At 34.1% G+C, this 16,981-nt stretch overlaps 1 protein-coding gene across 28 annotated transcripts in view; it reads left to right on the top strand.

Annotated features, from left to right (window-relative positions):
* Positions 1–247: 247 nt before the first annotated feature.
* Positions 248–16,981, top strand: part of TRDN (triadin) — a 239,662-nt gene continuing 222,928 nt past the window's right edge. For 25 of the 28 annotated variants that reach the window (XM_087941721.1, XM_087941728.1, XM_087941823.1 and 22 more), the window contains exons 1-2: positions 249–754; positions 14,294–14,500. In XM_087941721.1, coding sequence (XP_087797847.1) covers positions 733–754; positions 14,294–14,500 — 229 coding nt within the window. In that variant the 5' untranslated portion in view covers positions 249–732. Of the gene's footprint in view, positions 755–14,293; positions 14,501–16,981 lie in introns of all 28 variants that reach the window. The other 3 variants (XM_087941756.1, XM_087941764.1, XM_087941813.1) reach the window with 1 other exon arrangement.

The raw sequence follows: 16,981 nt of genomic DNA on the forward strand, positions 1-16,981 counted from the left end.
TTAGAAACTGAGGGGCAAGAACTAAAAAAAGAATCAGAGGGTGAGATGGGGTATTTCAGTGATTTTAAATGTCAGCAGAGAATTCAACAGGGGAAATTTTACCTAAGTTAATTTTCTTCTTCAGTCACTGTGGCTGACTTCACGGTGTCCTTCCCAACCCAAATAAGGCCCGGAAAGAATGTGCTAAGAGTATTCTAAGAATACATTTCAGTTTGGTTGGATAAGATTACCGTCAAGTCTGTATTTCATGTTTTCTGCCATAGACCTCAAAGAACTGTAATCATATTAAAAGAAGCGGCTAGGGCTTTGACAGCTCCTTCCAGTTCCTTTGTGCTGCCTTTGCTTTTACCGGCTTGGCTTTCTAGTTTGGAGCTGGGTGCTTAAAACTGAATAAAATAGATCAAGTCCCTGAGTGGTGCCTAGGATGCCAAATAAGCTGAGCTACAGATCTGCTGAGAGCCATGGCTATTTTTATTAGAAGCTGATACTTTAGTGTAGCTGGGAACACTGCCTTGGAAGAGGGTTAGTTTCTAGCGAAGGTGGGGAAGGCAAAGCAGGGCTCTGTAGAGAAACTTGCTCAAAAGAAGAACCCAAAGAAATTTAAAAGTGCAGAGGACATCCCACCTTTTAATACACCAACTCCTGCAAGAGTCAACATTGGCCCTGTCAGATCCTCTGAGCTGCTAATACAACTTGATCTTTTTTCACAGTGCATTTCTTACCATCAGCATTATGACTGAGATTGCAGCAGAAGGTACTGTAACAATCTTGATGTTCTAATTGTCTGAAAAAAGATTTTTACTCAGTATTTTTAATAGACTCAGCCACTCAGCATGATCTATATATTTTTTTTAGGAAATCATGGCTTTGCTGAAGGGCATGCTTGAAGGGAAGAAGCTGCTCCTCTTTAGCAGCTGGAATTTGTACTAGTTAATAAAACCTGATCATCATTCACCTCTAAAAATAGCCTTGGTCATATAAAGCTTGGGAAGGCAGGCTTAGACAGAGAGGCTGCAGAAATAAAAAGGACAAAGAAATAATAATAAAGATAGGATGGTAAATTTTAAAGCTCATCCTGGTCACTATATTGTTGTTTGGCATTTATGCACTTTTTTGAATCCATTTTACATTTGCTGGCAAATCTTTCAGGCACTTTTTAAAGATATTATCTTGATTTTATTATTTTTATAAGTAACTAAAGGCAGTGAACATACTTAATACTTCTTGCTCTTCTTGTTTCCACAACAACAATGAGTTGGGCTAAGGGAGAGTAACTAGTCACCCTGCCAGCTTTCATGCCTAAGGCAGGACAATTCATACTTAATTTTATTTATTTTTTATCTGTGTGACAAATTTACAAACCTCCAATCTCCCTCACAGAGGGACTCTGAGCTGTTTACAAGTAAACTATGAAAACATAAAAACTGTATATAAAATATAGATAAAAAGCAAAGATACGTAAAATTCAGAATCAAAAGGTGGAAAAATTGGCCTTTAGGTACTATTCATCCCCAGTTGTATGCTTCTCTGTGACCCCAAAGCAAGATGGAGAACCAGGTGTTTAGATATTTCCAAAAGGCCAGGAAAGGAGGGGGGGGGGTTTCACTTCTGGTGTTTAATGTTCCAAAAAGTGGAGGTAATGGCAGAGAAGGCTACCTTCCTAGGCACCACCGGTTGGAATTTTTTAACTGACAGGATCTGCAACATACCATCCCTGCCTGACTGGATGGGACAAGCTGACGTAATGGGGTGAAGATGGTTCTGCAGATAATCTGGCCCCATGCCATGTAGGGCTAATTTTAATGGCCTGTTTCATACATTTTACATTCTGCTGATTTTTGCAGTATTCCACTTCACAAATTATATGAGCTCAAAACTGGCTTTCTACCAAAGGAATGCCCAACAGGAATACTGGTAGAAATCATCTGATTTCAAATGCTGTTTTCCAAGTTGTCACTTTATATTTTAGGTTGATGTATAGCTATATTTAGAAACACTATACGTATTAAATGTGTTTGGTTTAATGTGAGCTGCTATTTACTAAACAAATATTTCTATAGTGCATTTGTTTTCAGATCATGCCTTGTAAATGTGCAAATATTTCTTTTCCCAAAAAGAAGAAGTCAGGATTCTGAACTCCCCCACTGTATTTAATTAAGGAAATGAAGTATGGGTTGTTACAGAGGAAGTAAAATGCAGGATTTGAACCTTGAGGAACAAATCACTTAAAGGCATGATGCAAATGTAAAGGCTACACAATATGCCTTATCAAATTAAATCTTTGAAATACATTCAGTGCTTTGTAAGACTAGATGCTACTAATCCTGAAAGTCTTCAGTAATTGTATAGTTTTGGAAGCTGTATATGAGGATTGCCTGAATGAAGGCTAGAGAGAATAAAATTTGAACCTATAAATAAAGAAATGGTTATCTGGAAAATATCAATAGTTCATGAATAATTTTAATATTTCCAGACTATTAATGTATACAAACATTTTATTCAGTACAATGATGAAGGGTTTTTTAAATGTAGGCTTTTAAATATGCTGTTCATTTTTACAATGGAATCTCACAGCAATTTTTTCCATTATGAATCTTTGCATTCTTCTTTCCCAAGCTTATAACCATCCTTTCTGTAACAAAAGCTCTCATTCAACAGACCAACACTGTGTCCCAAATCATTGCAGTTGTTAATGAAATATGAAAGCAAAATAAGTTTAATATGATAGAATTTGCATTGGATATTATTGGAGACTGAATCTGTTGCTTTCTATTTCTGGAATGCTTAATATTCATGTTGAGTGGTATGTTTGTGAAGAACAGGCACCAAGCCAATATAGCTGTCTTACTTTTGATCAGAGTTTGGGTAGATGTAATGAAGTATTTGAAGAAGAACATGTTGAAGCTGGACAAGACCAGGTTCATACAAAAGACCAAAATTATTTAAAAGGTAACAATCTACTTGCTGGCTCAAAAGGTTGAAACCAGTGACCAACACAAAACAAAACTTTAACAGGTTAAGGGGTAATATTAAATGGATGCTAAATTTTGGGCCAATATTGGCAGTGGGAAAAAATGTGGACTAAAATATTTAATTTAATTTACTCAACAATTTAAGAGGCTATCTTTATAAAATTAAATATTGATGCCATTTGACACATATGAAACAAAAAAAAAGTATAGAAACGTTTTAAGTAAAGTTTGGCAATATGGAAAAGTGGATGGAACCTATTATCATATGTAATGGAATTGTGAAGTGACCAATCCACAGGACATTGGTGAAAATAATGGGAATTTCTTTTTAGATTAAACCAAACCTTTACTTATTAGAGTCAATGGAAGAAGATCTGAGTAAAAAGCATGTGTGTTATTGTTGTACATTGTTACAGCAGCAAGATTATTATATCCCTAGAAATGGAAAAATAAAGAAGCTTCAAACAATGAAGATTATCAGTATTTAAATAGTGAAGACTATTTAAAGTTACAGACTTGTCAGAGATGGACAAAACTTACTTGTCTAATGAGAGAGAATCTACAGAGGGTTTTATTAAAAACTGGGGTTATATTACAAAAGTAGAGAAAAATAGTTTGATGATATTTTATATATTAAACAAGGGGAGATTATGGGAAATGTAAATAGTGATTAAAACAATATAAGAAATGGTTAATGGATGCCTGAGGAAAGTGAAGGGTTGATGTAGACTATGGATTTTTTTATTTACGTTAGATGGTTAATTTTGTTTTTGTATATATGTTTTATGTCCATTTTATGTGTAGAGTTTTAATAAAATTTATATAGAAAATTATTAAGATTTAAGAATAACTGAATAGTAGATGTAACTAAGAATTCTTTTTCCTGAGAAGAGTTCTGGTGAGCTTTTCTACTACATAATTTATCTGATGTAAACATCTGCATTATTATTGTGCAGATGAGTCTTGCAATTATTAAATGTAAAGCTCAGTTGGAATGTTCTAGTAGAGGGGTAAAATATAAAAGATAGGAAATTTAAAAAAGAGAGAAAAGTTTCATTTGGATTTTAGCATCCCAGAAGATCATGGTAGCTTATAGCAATAGCAATAGCACTTAGACTTATATACCGCTTCACAGTTCTTTGCAGCCTTCTCTAAGCAGTTTACAGAGTAAGCATATTGTCCCCAACAATCTGGGTCCTCATTTACCCACTTTGGAAGGATAGAAGGATGAGTCAACCTTTGCCACCTTATATAATTTTCAAAGGAAAGAGAGATCTTTGACAGATAGTTGGACCAATTGTACAGGTTCTTTTTTAAAATTTTGTATAATATACAAAATATTTGTATAGTTATATATTTTGATAATATATAATTTTATTAAAATTTTAAAAATAAAGATTGAAAGTGAAAAAGAAATCAAAGTAAAAGCTAAACATGCAAGAAAGAGAAAATAAAAAATATATAAAGAGATTTCAAACCTTCTTTACAACAGTTATAAGCATAATTATCCAATCAAACCATTACCTAAAAGCATTGCATGACAATTATTTTAAAAACATTAAAAACTATAAAAGTAAACTAATAAAACAGTAAAAGAAAATAATAGATGTAGGGAACTTAATAATAGTGGTGTCACTTATTATTTCACACATCCCTTTCGACAGGTAAATCCATTTAACTTGCTTTATACCAAGACCAATCTTTCTTAAATACTAGTATTAATTTATTAGTAATTGATGCTAGTATGTGGTAACAGTTTCCTTTTTCTTATAAATAACAATAAACGAATGAAGGCAAATATACTTGTTGCAGGATCCAATCTCAGTTGATCACCGGGAACAGAGGTTCAGTCTTCTGAGCTTTTGGGCTCATGTTGGAGCCCATCCACATTCTGATGAGAGAAAAGTTCCCTGAGGATGGGCTGTAGTTTGAGTCCAAAAACTTGGAAGAATAAACCAGTGACTGACCCAGATTGGATCCTGCAATAACAGTAGATTTAAAAAAAAAAACATAACTGTACTGAGCAATAAATGGAATTATTTAGTCTACTTTTTCTTATGCTGAAAACAGCTTTATGTGAAAAGTAGCTCTATACCCATGCTTTGCCAGTACAAAATTATGTGATCGGGCTTAGTTTTGGGGGAGGAAAATAAGGGGGTAAAATTCTGCCTTTGCCTACCAGCTACCATCGGTATTCATCTGGCTAGCGTCCTGTCAGTGTGTGAGAGAGTTGAGGGCTGCTTGGAAACTGAAGTGGTATTTGCTATGTGAGCAAGAAGGAGACAGCAAGGAGCCTGGGCATGGCTAAGCTCAACTGTTCTGTATTAAAGCCGGTTGCTGCTGTGAAACTGAAACTAAAACTCCTCTCCTCTGCTTGTGTTTTGCATTTGGAACAGATTTCTTTTCAGGTGGACAGTGGGAATAGAACGCCTTAGCATCAGAGCATGTTAATAATAATATACGAAATACTAATGCTCTGATAGTCATTTTGAAAAATCCTTTCTTCGTGAGTACCTAGAAACCAAGAGGAACATATGTGCCAAATTTCAGTAGGCTTTACAGTTCTGGAGATTTTGTGATGATGCATGAGTGGTATTTCACTTTTATATATATAGATAACCAAGTAAACAGATGAATATTTTTTTACCAAGGTTTAAAAAGTACATTTAATTAGCATACATTTATTTAAGATAACTTCCGTAATTATTCATAGCAGTGATTCTTTGAGGTTGCTTTCTATATAAACTCTTATTAAGAATATGTTTCTCTTCAAATTATATTTGGCATATTTGTATTTGTCAGCTTGCGGGTGCATAGTATATTTTCATAGTGAAAGGTGATGAAGTCTTCAATATATAAAATCATAAACAAATGGAGTGATAGAGAGATTTCCATTTCTGTTCTTAACTATTCAGTTAAAGGGAGCTTTTCCAGCATTTGTTTGAATATGAGCAGAACATTCCTAACATTTTGTTTTCTTGATATCCTTGATTCTGTGGAGATTCTGTCAAAAGTAACCTTCTGTGCCTCATTTTTCTGCTCAACTCGGGAAGTCAGAGATTGAGGCCATGGTGTTAGCATTTGCAGGATCATTTTTCAGGAGAGGCAAACCTCCAGGGATGCTTTAAGAGCCAATACAATACAATATAATGGTAAAGCATGGAAAAGTTAAGGAACTCAAACAAAGGGTATTAAAAGTAAAGGCATGCTTTTAAATATGTTTCAAAACAATCAAGGCCTTTTTTGATATCTCCCATGGTAGATTAATAAGACAAGAACCATTACATTTAAAGTGAAATAAGAGCTGTGGTGTCATAGTGATTAGAATGCACTATTGCAGTCTAACTCTGCTGAATACCAGGAGTTTGATCCTGACTGGCTCAAGGTTGACTCAGCCTTCCATCCTTTCGAGGTTGGTAAAATGAGGACTAAGATTGTTGGGAGTACTATGCTGATGCTGTAAACCGCTTAGAGGGGGTTATGAAGCACTAGAGAAGCACTATGAAGTGGTATATAAGTCTAAAGTGCCATTGCTAAATTTGTAATGATTTTCTTCAACCCCAGCTTTTTCCAGGTCAGCTTGTTAACCACCTTGAAATTTGTTATCAGAAAACCGAATAAACAATAAACAATTCATTGTTATTTTTATCTACTATGTATAATTTGTTTTTTTTTTACTTTATTAAATTATTGAATCAAACTATCCTGTATTCCAAAACCACCCTAAATAATAACCTATGAAATCCTGATTGTAATTATGGATTCCTTCATATTTTTCTGGGTTTTTCCCCCAAAAAATACATGTATGGTTTCAATGAATACATTTTGGTTATGCAGATTGAAGTTAACCAAGTGTGGTAAGAACGAACAATATTCTGTTTTTTTATATATAATTATCTGTCAAAAACTTAATTTTAACTAATAGTTTCTGAGGTAAATCTGTATAATTTATTCTGATTTGTTAGTTTTAACTTTTCTTCAGAGGCAACTGGTTGGCTTCTATAAGAAACAAACTGTTAAAATATAACATGACATGAGAAGAGCTATTCTTACTATCTTGTGAATATCCTAAGCAAATTTGTCTGGACAATAACCACAGTACCTTCTGGCTTACTGGGAGACTACACTCAAGCTAATCAGATGCAGGTTCCCCTATTATCAAGTATTACAATAAAATGTGCCTTCTAAAATATTCTTGTAGATTGAAAATGTAAAATTTGTTCTGTTGGGACCCATTCTTTGCTCCATTAAACCTATTCAATAGTTAGCCTACAGAAACAATATCAAAAAGAATAGGTCAGTTATTGCTCATCCTTCTGGGTTTTACCATCTCTGCAGAAATGATTATAGAAAGGTATTTGTGAAACTTCAGGTGACACAGTATACCCAATGAGAAAAAAAAGTCAAGTCAGTTCTTTGTTCTCCCAAGTATCTGCAATCTGAACTTTTGCACCTTTATCTTTTTGCATTAATTTAAAATAAAAATGTTTGTGTGGGACTACATAATGCATTCACAATATGCAAAAGAATTTTGACAGGATCAACAATGCTGTCTTATTTTTTAAAAAATCTAACCCTTTTCATATTTGAATAATGCTGAAATGCATAAAAGCAATTTAAAAAAACACCAATAATAGAAATAAAGAAGGGGGGAAAAGCATATGGTTTATAGGAACTACAGTGTATTATTTGTCATATACATTCACAGTAAGCTCAGGATGCTTTTCAGAATTGTAATCTAAAAGTACCATGAAATTACTTCTAAATTTTTAAAAAAACTTCACTATCGCTTTATTTTTCTACTTGAAAAAGTTTACAAGTAGGTATATGTGTGATCTGAATAGATATGTTACTTTGAACTTAAGAGGTTTCCTTTTTCTCTCATAGTACTCTCAAGGTATTCTTGTGAGCACTTTCTGGAAATATTATTTGAGTCTTTTATATATTATATATTATATTTTATATACTGGAAAGACCATTGCATCCCAATGGGATTGGTCCATCCCACCTGTGCTGGCAAAGGAGGCATGCTGTGAGCACTGTCAACCTGATTATTGGATGAGGTCCAAGACCAGGGCCTTCTCTGCTGTTGCACCTGCCCTCTGGAACATTTCCCCTCCCTGGTGTGAGGTCAGCCCCAATTCTCCTGATCTTCTGAAAGAGCCTAAAGACCTGGCTCTGCCAGCTAACTTGGGGCTTTAATGGGGGGATATCACAGTGGAGGTGGTTGTTTAATAACAGATCCCATTTCCCTCCCGATCCTACCCCTGCCCCTTCCCATCTTTAATTGGATTGTAGCATTGGGTTTGTTTTAGCTTATTAATATATAATATTAATAATATTATATATATATATATTTATTCTTAAGTTTTCACGGTACTTACATGTATGGCATTCGGCTTTATTCGGGTATTTTCCCACGTCATAGTAGTTGTGCTTTTAAAGTTGTAGTGACGTTTCAGCAGAATCTCATCTGCCATCAGCTATATATATATATATATATATATATATATATATATATATATATATATATATATATATATATATATTATATACACACACACACACACACACACACACACACACATACACGACTGTAAGCCACCTCAAGTTACCTTGTGGTAAGATGGGCGGCCAATAAATTTTATAAATAAATAACTCAAAGGTCAGCAAGCTATCTTGCCTTCATTTGTGTTGCTTACTAGAATGCTAGAATCCATCACAGAAAATCAGAAGGAAACACAGGCCTTAGAATTAAGGAAATACAGAGTTCTATCTTAGAATTGCTATGTTTTATTTACTGAAATTTATCTGCAGGTCAATTAGATTAGAGGATGTCAACTTGTATTTAATATCTGTTTTTTCCCATTATCTCTTACATGAGGCAAGTAACCAATAATTTTCCAGATATTTTGAACTAACTCCAACAATTCTTTTCCATCAGCTTACTATTCCTGCCTTCTCTTTATTTAATTCTTTCTATAGACAGCAAGCTTAGGGCAGAGGAATAATAAAACTTTGCTAAAGAGACTTGATCAAATGAAGTAGATTTGTGAATTGAAGAAGCGACACCATCTGAGTGCATTAAATCAAATCATATAATAACTGAAACATGTGAAGATTGGTTTTGTCTGAAAAAAAACACCAGCCTCACTTTTAAAATCTCATTCTGTAAAATACAAAACAGAAGCTTTCATATTATGGCTTATGGATAAATATTTTATGAATTAAATTATTAAATCAGTTTTCCAGTTTGAACTGTATCAATTTGATTTGGCCAAGATCTTTTACTTGTTTGGAAACACTCAAGATGACCCCGAGGCACTGGTCAGACCAGGCATTTCTTTCCAGCTTCTAATCTTTTCATCATTTCTTGTCTTCATCATTGTCAGACTTGAAGTATTTAGTTCGATAGAAAGAAGCAAATGCACTTTTTATTGTTGTTACTGACAATGATTGAGAATCAGAAACCTTTAAAAATATAGACGTGCCTCATTCAGATATCTCCTGGCCAATCTAGTCTCACTTTCTGGCTGCCTCTACTACAATAATGAATGAGGAATGCTAGAAAAAATAATACTAGCTTTATGATTAATTTCAATTATCAATGTGAAAAATCTATGTACGGAGAAAACAACCATATCTTACTTAACACGATCTTCTTATGAAGTATATTTGGATTCAGTTCTTTTTTCTTTTTAAAAACCAAATTTTCCAGGTGCTTTGTTCTTAGTTAAAAGCAATAATAACCTTCACGATAGATTGATGTGGAAATTATTATATCATAAAGGCAGATTCCAATCTCAGGTAGATATAAGCAGAAGGAGGGGAAGAACTCTGTAGAAAGAGACACTTTATTTCCATATTAATTCATTTTTAAATTATAAAAGACAGAAGCAATAACAGGTCACATATTGTTTTAAGGAGTATTTTCTGTATTTGTCCCTTAAAAGCAGTCTTGAAATTGATTTCATTGTAGATTTGTCTCATTCAAAACCCTGCTACACATTTTCGTATAGAAAATGGGTTTGTACATAATTTTGCTTGGCATGTATATATTTAATCCAATTTTTATCTGATAATAATGTCTTCTAGAAGAGATGAAATATGTATAGTACAGTACTTGAATATGGAGCCATCTAGAAAAATTAAATCACTAATCTAGAAAAAGATATTTGGGTTTTTAAGTGTAAATCTTGCCCAATGCAGAAGGCCAAAGAATACTATACAGTCTCTGCTAGAATACACTTGGCAAAGAGATAATTAACTATATTCTGAGACTACTATTCCAGTGTCAAACTAGGATGTTTTTTCTTGGTTAGGATATTTTTTTCTGTATCTTAAAATAAGTATTCTGGGTCTCTCAGATTGAGACAACAAAAATAGATTTTGAGTTGTATTGCTTCAGGTATTTGAAGACCGTTATAATATCCCCAGAGAGCTAGATTGGTGAAGTGGTTTAAACCATCAGACTAGAAAGTGAGAGACTAAATTCCAATCTTTCTGTAGGCATGAAGCCAGCTGATGATTTGGGGCCATTTACTCTCCCTCAGCCCTAGAAAGGAGGCAATGCATACCACTTTTGAAAAAATAATGTGTTCTTATCCAGGCAATTGCCGGAAGTCAGCACTGAACTAAAGGCACAAAAAAACAAACAAATGTCTCTATTTCTTTTCTTCTGAAGACTAATGACCTCAGAATCTAGGACATGCTACAACAGTCCTTAAGTGTGGAAAATGGTAATAAGTCACTTTTTCAGTGGCATTGTAACTTTGAATGGTCACTAAATAAACTGTTGTAAGTCAAGGACAAGCTGTATTTTTGAGCATTGAGTAATATTCCACTTTCAATATTTAGCAGCAGAATTTTTTGGAGAAATACATCATTTTACCTGCGCTATTTTTCTTCAAAATATTTCTAATGCGAGTCATCAGGTTTTTGAACTAAAATCATGTCAGAGAACTGCAAAGTCAGATAAATAGATATACCTCAATCTACATATTAGTCCAGGTGTTGCAGGGCAGGTGAGCTTGAATTAGAATTTGTAAAAGAATTCTTTAATTAGTTCATCCTTATGCAAAGATTTGTCAAACCGTCCAAAATGGGGCAGAGGAATCTGAATCAGGACAACTTCAGACATATCTGTTTTCCCTTTGATTTTCTGATATGTAAATCAGGTGATACTCAGAACAATTTTGAAATCTGTGGGCAGGATCTTCTTTTGTAATATAATGCCTTTACAGTTAGCTGTTAACTCTGTTAACTGTTATATAATAATAGTCATCATGATAGAAGCAGCTGAAATAGAATGTGTTTAAGCAGCATCACCTGTTGCAATCACACAACTGTTCCACTTTTGATGGAAGACATAATGCTACTGATTTGAAATTTGGTATTTTATAGTAGAGCTTTGTAACAGTTCCTTGGAACACTTTGTCCCCTGAAGAAATTTGACGGAACCAAAATTATGCTTTGGAAAATGGAAAAAGTGATGCCTTTTAACATGTAAAAATGTTTTTAAAAGCCTACAGATTGCATCTATCTATATGAATACACTAAGCTGAATGCATCATTCATCAATAACACCCATTTCATGTAGTTGGCAAAAACTATGCCAATTTTGTTCAGCTTACATGACATTTCAAGGTAGAAATCCTAAGTTCCAATCAAATCACTTGATCAGCAGAAGAATGTTTGAAAAGAATGCAAATGAAAAACAGACAAAGAAGAAATGAAATTGTGTACAATGCAAAATGGTAAAATAGTCCTGCTGACAAGGAAGCCAATTAGAATTATGTCTGTCGACTTTGAAAAGCATTTAGAATTTTCTCTAGCAAAGCTGGGAGGTTGTGTTACCGTCATGAATGATTGTAAAGACACATCTGAACAGCTCTAATTCTGACAATTGGTGGAACTGTTCTGAAATTTCAGTCACCACATTTAAATCTGCAAATATCTCATTCTGTGGCTAAAATCTGCAGCAAAATAACTTAAACAAGCATTGATTGTCATATTGATAGGGGAAGTTATTGTGCTCATTTGGGAATCGTGGCAGAAGTACACTTTTCTTTCCTTAGATATTGTTCACCACTTCTGATTATATGTCATTGTGTAAACTTAAAATAACGTACAGTTAGTTTTTTATGCATAAATTATAATCTAATTTTTCCACATTGCTAAATGATATGATTTACACTGAAATGACAAACTAAAGCTACACTATACAGAAAATCAAATTATTTCTATTATGATTTAGTAGACTTGTTTAATCGTTGATATCTTATCTGAGATAAAAATAAACATTAGGAATAAGGTACAAATTTATGTTGGGAACAAATAATTTGTATAGAAACTTTTAATAAAATTACATGTGAGACATCAAGTAGAGTTTATTCCTGTTCTCATATGGCAAGTTTACTTTATATATGTTGTCCAATAAAGTTTAGGTCATTGAGGCAAGCTACTCAAAATGAGAACAATGCCAGTTTGCCAATTTTGGAATCATTGCCTTCAGCTATATAAAGTCATATCCAAAACTGATTGTCTGAATGATTGAATCATCTCTGTTGTTTAAGTGCCATCCTGAGGTTGTGTGATGGCCTGGGCATGGCACAAAGGCAACACAGCCAGAATAATAAGGAGGAGTCTCTTTATTAGCTCCAATTTTGCCCCCAAAGTCCTGGTTACCTTCCAGTCTGGAGAAAAACTCTCCCAGGAACCTGCAACAGATATTCCAGTCCAAAATGTTATAAACAGAAAACTTTAAACTATGAATTCAGCAACACAAGATAAGGTAATAAATCTGGCAGGGCAAGATAAGAAGTTCCAGAAGTGAAGTAACACAGCAATAAATCAAACTAGCTGGGAGGATTCCAGGAACTTACATAACAGCAGCCAACATGAGATAAACTCAATGTTTGTTTCTGACAAATGCCTCTCCCAAACTGCCTCTCATTTATGCCTTGTGAAGGGAATCAGGGCCCATTCCTCCCTTGTAAGCCATGCAACTCACATTGCTCTCTTCTCCATTCTTCCCTGCATGCCCTAGGATGAAGAGGGCATGGGTGTTTGTCTTCCTCTCCCTTGTTCTACCTCTTCCCTGTTCTGTCCAGCCTGACTTTGCCCTTCTCCAGTTTCCTGCACAGCCAATGGAGCCTCTCCCTCCCTCCCTGTCAGCTGTTTGTCTTTCTCCTTGGATTCAGACTCTGACAGGGGCATGACAGATTACTTACTGGGATGTTGTTGTTATTTATAGGAACATATTCCTATGAATCACCAAGAATCTAACTTGTCTCAGAGATGACTTTTGACTATAAATATTCTCCATACTTTTTTAAAAAATGTGTCATAATGTAATACATTTAACTGTCAAAATAGAAGCCTGCAACTCATAGCTAGTCTTGTACTTAGGATATAACTTTCATTTAAGTAAGAGACAAATATCAATAACAAATTAATTTTTACCTTAAACTTAAACTACTTATCATTTCTGGAAGATGTATTTGCTTGAAAGTATGCTTATTTATGTGGACATCCAGCTGGCCATTTAAATCCTGGCTAACTAAAGTAGAGTTAAACAGAAAGCAACTTTTACAATTAACAAGAGTAATGAAAGCCAAGGTTCAATTGAAGGCATATTGCAATCACATTTATATTCCCAAACCATAGCAAGATGGAAATTATGGTTTGTAGTACTGAGAAATAGTAACAACAGCTATAAAGCATTTATTAAGTGTACGGTATTATTCCTTAAAGGAAACTCTTGGATTCTTTATTTTTAAAACCTCTTACAATGGAGCTAAATGTTAACTATAAATAAAAAAAAAACAATTTCAAATGTAAATTTGAATAAAAACTGTTATACATTTGCCTTTATTAAAATATGAATATAAAGAACAGCGAGAAGTTAAAACATTTAAGGGTTCATTTTACTGTAGAGTACACTTATAATGAAAGAGAGAAATTGGGGCCTATTCTACAGGCACTGCTGTGTGACTTTCAAAAGCTTGCTGTTTCTCTTGGCCCTGTAAATGTTGTCTTTGACTTTTTTTCAATTCTGTTTTTTCTTTACTTCTTTTCATATTCTCTTCTCCTTTTCTCTATGCTTCTCCTAAGAATGATGGTTAGTTGCCAACTGCCTTAGGAATTCTCTTCCTTTTGGCTACTTCCCTACCACGTCAAACTCTGCTGCATTGAATACTTTGCTTCCTGTATTCGCTTTCTCTTTTTCCTCTTTTTGTCTTGGTGGAAATGCAGTATAACGGTGAAAATGCCGTGTCAAGTTACTGTGCACTGATTTAATGTCTTTTACTTGTTGTTAGGACCTGTGTCCACAACAACTGTCATAGACAACAAGAATGGAACAGTTCCTGTGCCGCATATGAAAATGTCCAAGAGATCAGTATCAGAAGATTTTGCAACAACCTTCAGTTCACCTGCAGCATGGCTCCTTGTAGTTGCTCTTATTGTTACCTGGTCAGCAGTGGCTATTGTCATGTTTGACTTAGTGGATTACAGAACCTTGGCAGGTAATATTCATGTATGCTGTAAAATTAAAGGTATTCATGCATGCAGCAGAATCTGGTGAAAATTGTCATCTGGAAATTCACGAAATTATTGTTCTCCACAAATTAACAGAGTTATGAATCAAACATAAGACGTTAACATGATTTCAAGTTTTACAATATCTGGGAAGTCTAGTTAATCTGTAACACCTTATTTCTTTTCATTTAATTATTTATCAAATTTGTATGTTATTGTACCCCCTAGATTGTTCAAGATTTTGTTTAAAATCTTTAGCTGAGTAAAATTCTATCCTCCTTTCAGATCTACTCAGAAACACAAAGCAACGCAGGGGTTGAACTGAAGCACACATATCTATTATTCTTTTTGTGAAGAACTGAAAGATCTTAAAACTTGTTCAGCATTTTCATTTAGTTTTTAGATACTTGGAAAAGTTCTTCTCTAGAATGTTTTCATTTGCTTGACTTGAACTACAATATAAATCAAGCTTTTTAAAGCAAAAAGTAATAATAATACTAAAACACTTCAACTAAGGCCAAAGAACTTTGAGGAACAAGGAAGAAAATTCCATTTGTTTAAATTCAGTATAAATATATACTTTACATTTAATTCAACTAATGTGATTTTTTTTTCTTGTATATGACAATTTTCTCTCCTGTGAAATTAAAAATTACAGTTTGACATGAGCTTTTGGAAGGATTCTGGGATGTAGTAGGCTATAATCTTTTAATGTGGATGATGATTTCTACAGAACCAGCAATGGGCAATGCTATAATATCGTTATTGCATTGCCCATTGCTGGTTCTGTGGAAATAAGCTATTATCTAGTCACATCTTAGATCCAAACCATGGGCTTTTCCTCTTGTGCCAAAACATTACATGAACGTCCTTCTTTTTCCCTGTCATGTTATCTAAATTTCATCTCAATCTGTGCCTGATATAGCATAAGGTTGTCCTTAGTTTCTTTGTATTTCTGTCTTCTACTGACAATTTTGCCATGGATAAAATCTAGTATATTCATTGATAAATTGGTTGCTGGCATGATGAGACCTTGGAATTTGCCCAGCCCTTCCAAGATTGCTTTCAATTTCAGAACTTATTATACTAAAAAATCTAGGTGCTATTTCATTGTGTGATAGAGGAGAATTTTTTTCTGAATGTGCAAATCTCCCAACAATTCTGAAATCTGCAAATTCAGCTGAAACCTAATTATCATTGTTTTACATTAAGTGATGCACAGATTTGTCTAGGCAAATTTCTTTTAGTTTTCCAATCTTAATGAGACCATTGAGAATTAAACTTTGGTTTCTGGTTCATTTCTGTGCTTGATAAATAATTACAAATCATATTTTAATGGTTTCAATAGACTGCACAAAGATTTGTTTAGTATTTTTTCAATTATATGTTAAAGTGGCAATATATTTAACACAATAAAATAACTGCTAATAATGGCAATGTTACTGTATATATGTGAATTCCCTTAAAAAAATTTTTTTCAGATGTTGAAGATAGGAAACACTTTTATTAAATCAAATTTAGCATCTGGACGCAGCTGCTGGTGCAAAATGCAGCAACCCATGCATGTGCGTCAGTGTGCGCATGTTGCACATTAGCTAAATAAGCTTCATTGGTTGATGTCTCTGGCCAATGGAAGACTATTTCTCCCTGAGCTTCAATTGGTCCCAACTTTACTGATCCTTCTAAAGGCCCTTAAGACTGATCTCATTCCAGGCATGGGAATAATCATTTTAGTGACAATCTGGTACATGCTACAATGTTTAGATTGGTTTAGTCTCTTGATTGTTTGGTGTGTAGCTGCATTTTACAGTATGTTTTGTATTGTTTTTGCTGCTGTAAGCTGCCCATAGCTGCTATGTGATATGGGCAGTTATATAAATGAAAGAAATAAGGAATGGTAAGGAGGAGAGTGACTTCATTGCACATTGCTGTTGTTATATAGTTACATCACATATACTCTTCTGACACTCTTATTTTCATTCTTGCTGACCCTTCCTTTTTTCTTTGAAGTGCTATTTTCTTATTCCTCCTCCTTTTTCTCTGTATTTTCTGCTTGGTTAGAAGAAGCTCAGTCTTTCCAGAGATCTAATTTTTTTTCACTTACATGGGTTAATTAGACTAAGAGTTGCATTATATTAGGCAGAGATTCAAAAGAAGCTGCAGAGCTTCAAGTAACCTCCCCCTGCTTTTAAAGAAGTGCATACATCCCCCATTTGACTTACATACATGTGGCTGGAGATTGTGACTAAAGGCATATTACTTGTCTTTTTCAAACATTGTCTAAAAGGGTTGGGGAACTTCTCAGAGTTATATCTATAATTCAAGTGTGGCCTGCTACTTTGATTCCTCCAACAAAATGAGTCTATGAGGGGCTTTTGTCTTTTAGAAGAAAGATTGAGAAATTATGAAAGAGCACTCAGGGGTATATTTAAAAAAGGAGAGAGCTTCTGATAATTATGAAATAACAC

This window comes from Pseudonaja textilis, chromosome 1, assembly GCF_049901715.1.
Source record: "Pseudonaja textilis isolate UNSWEBS1 chromosome 1, rPseTex1.2, whole genome shotgun sequence".
Lineage (NCBI taxonomy): Eukaryota > Metazoa > Chordata > Lepidosauria > Squamata > Elapidae > Pseudonaja > Pseudonaja textilis.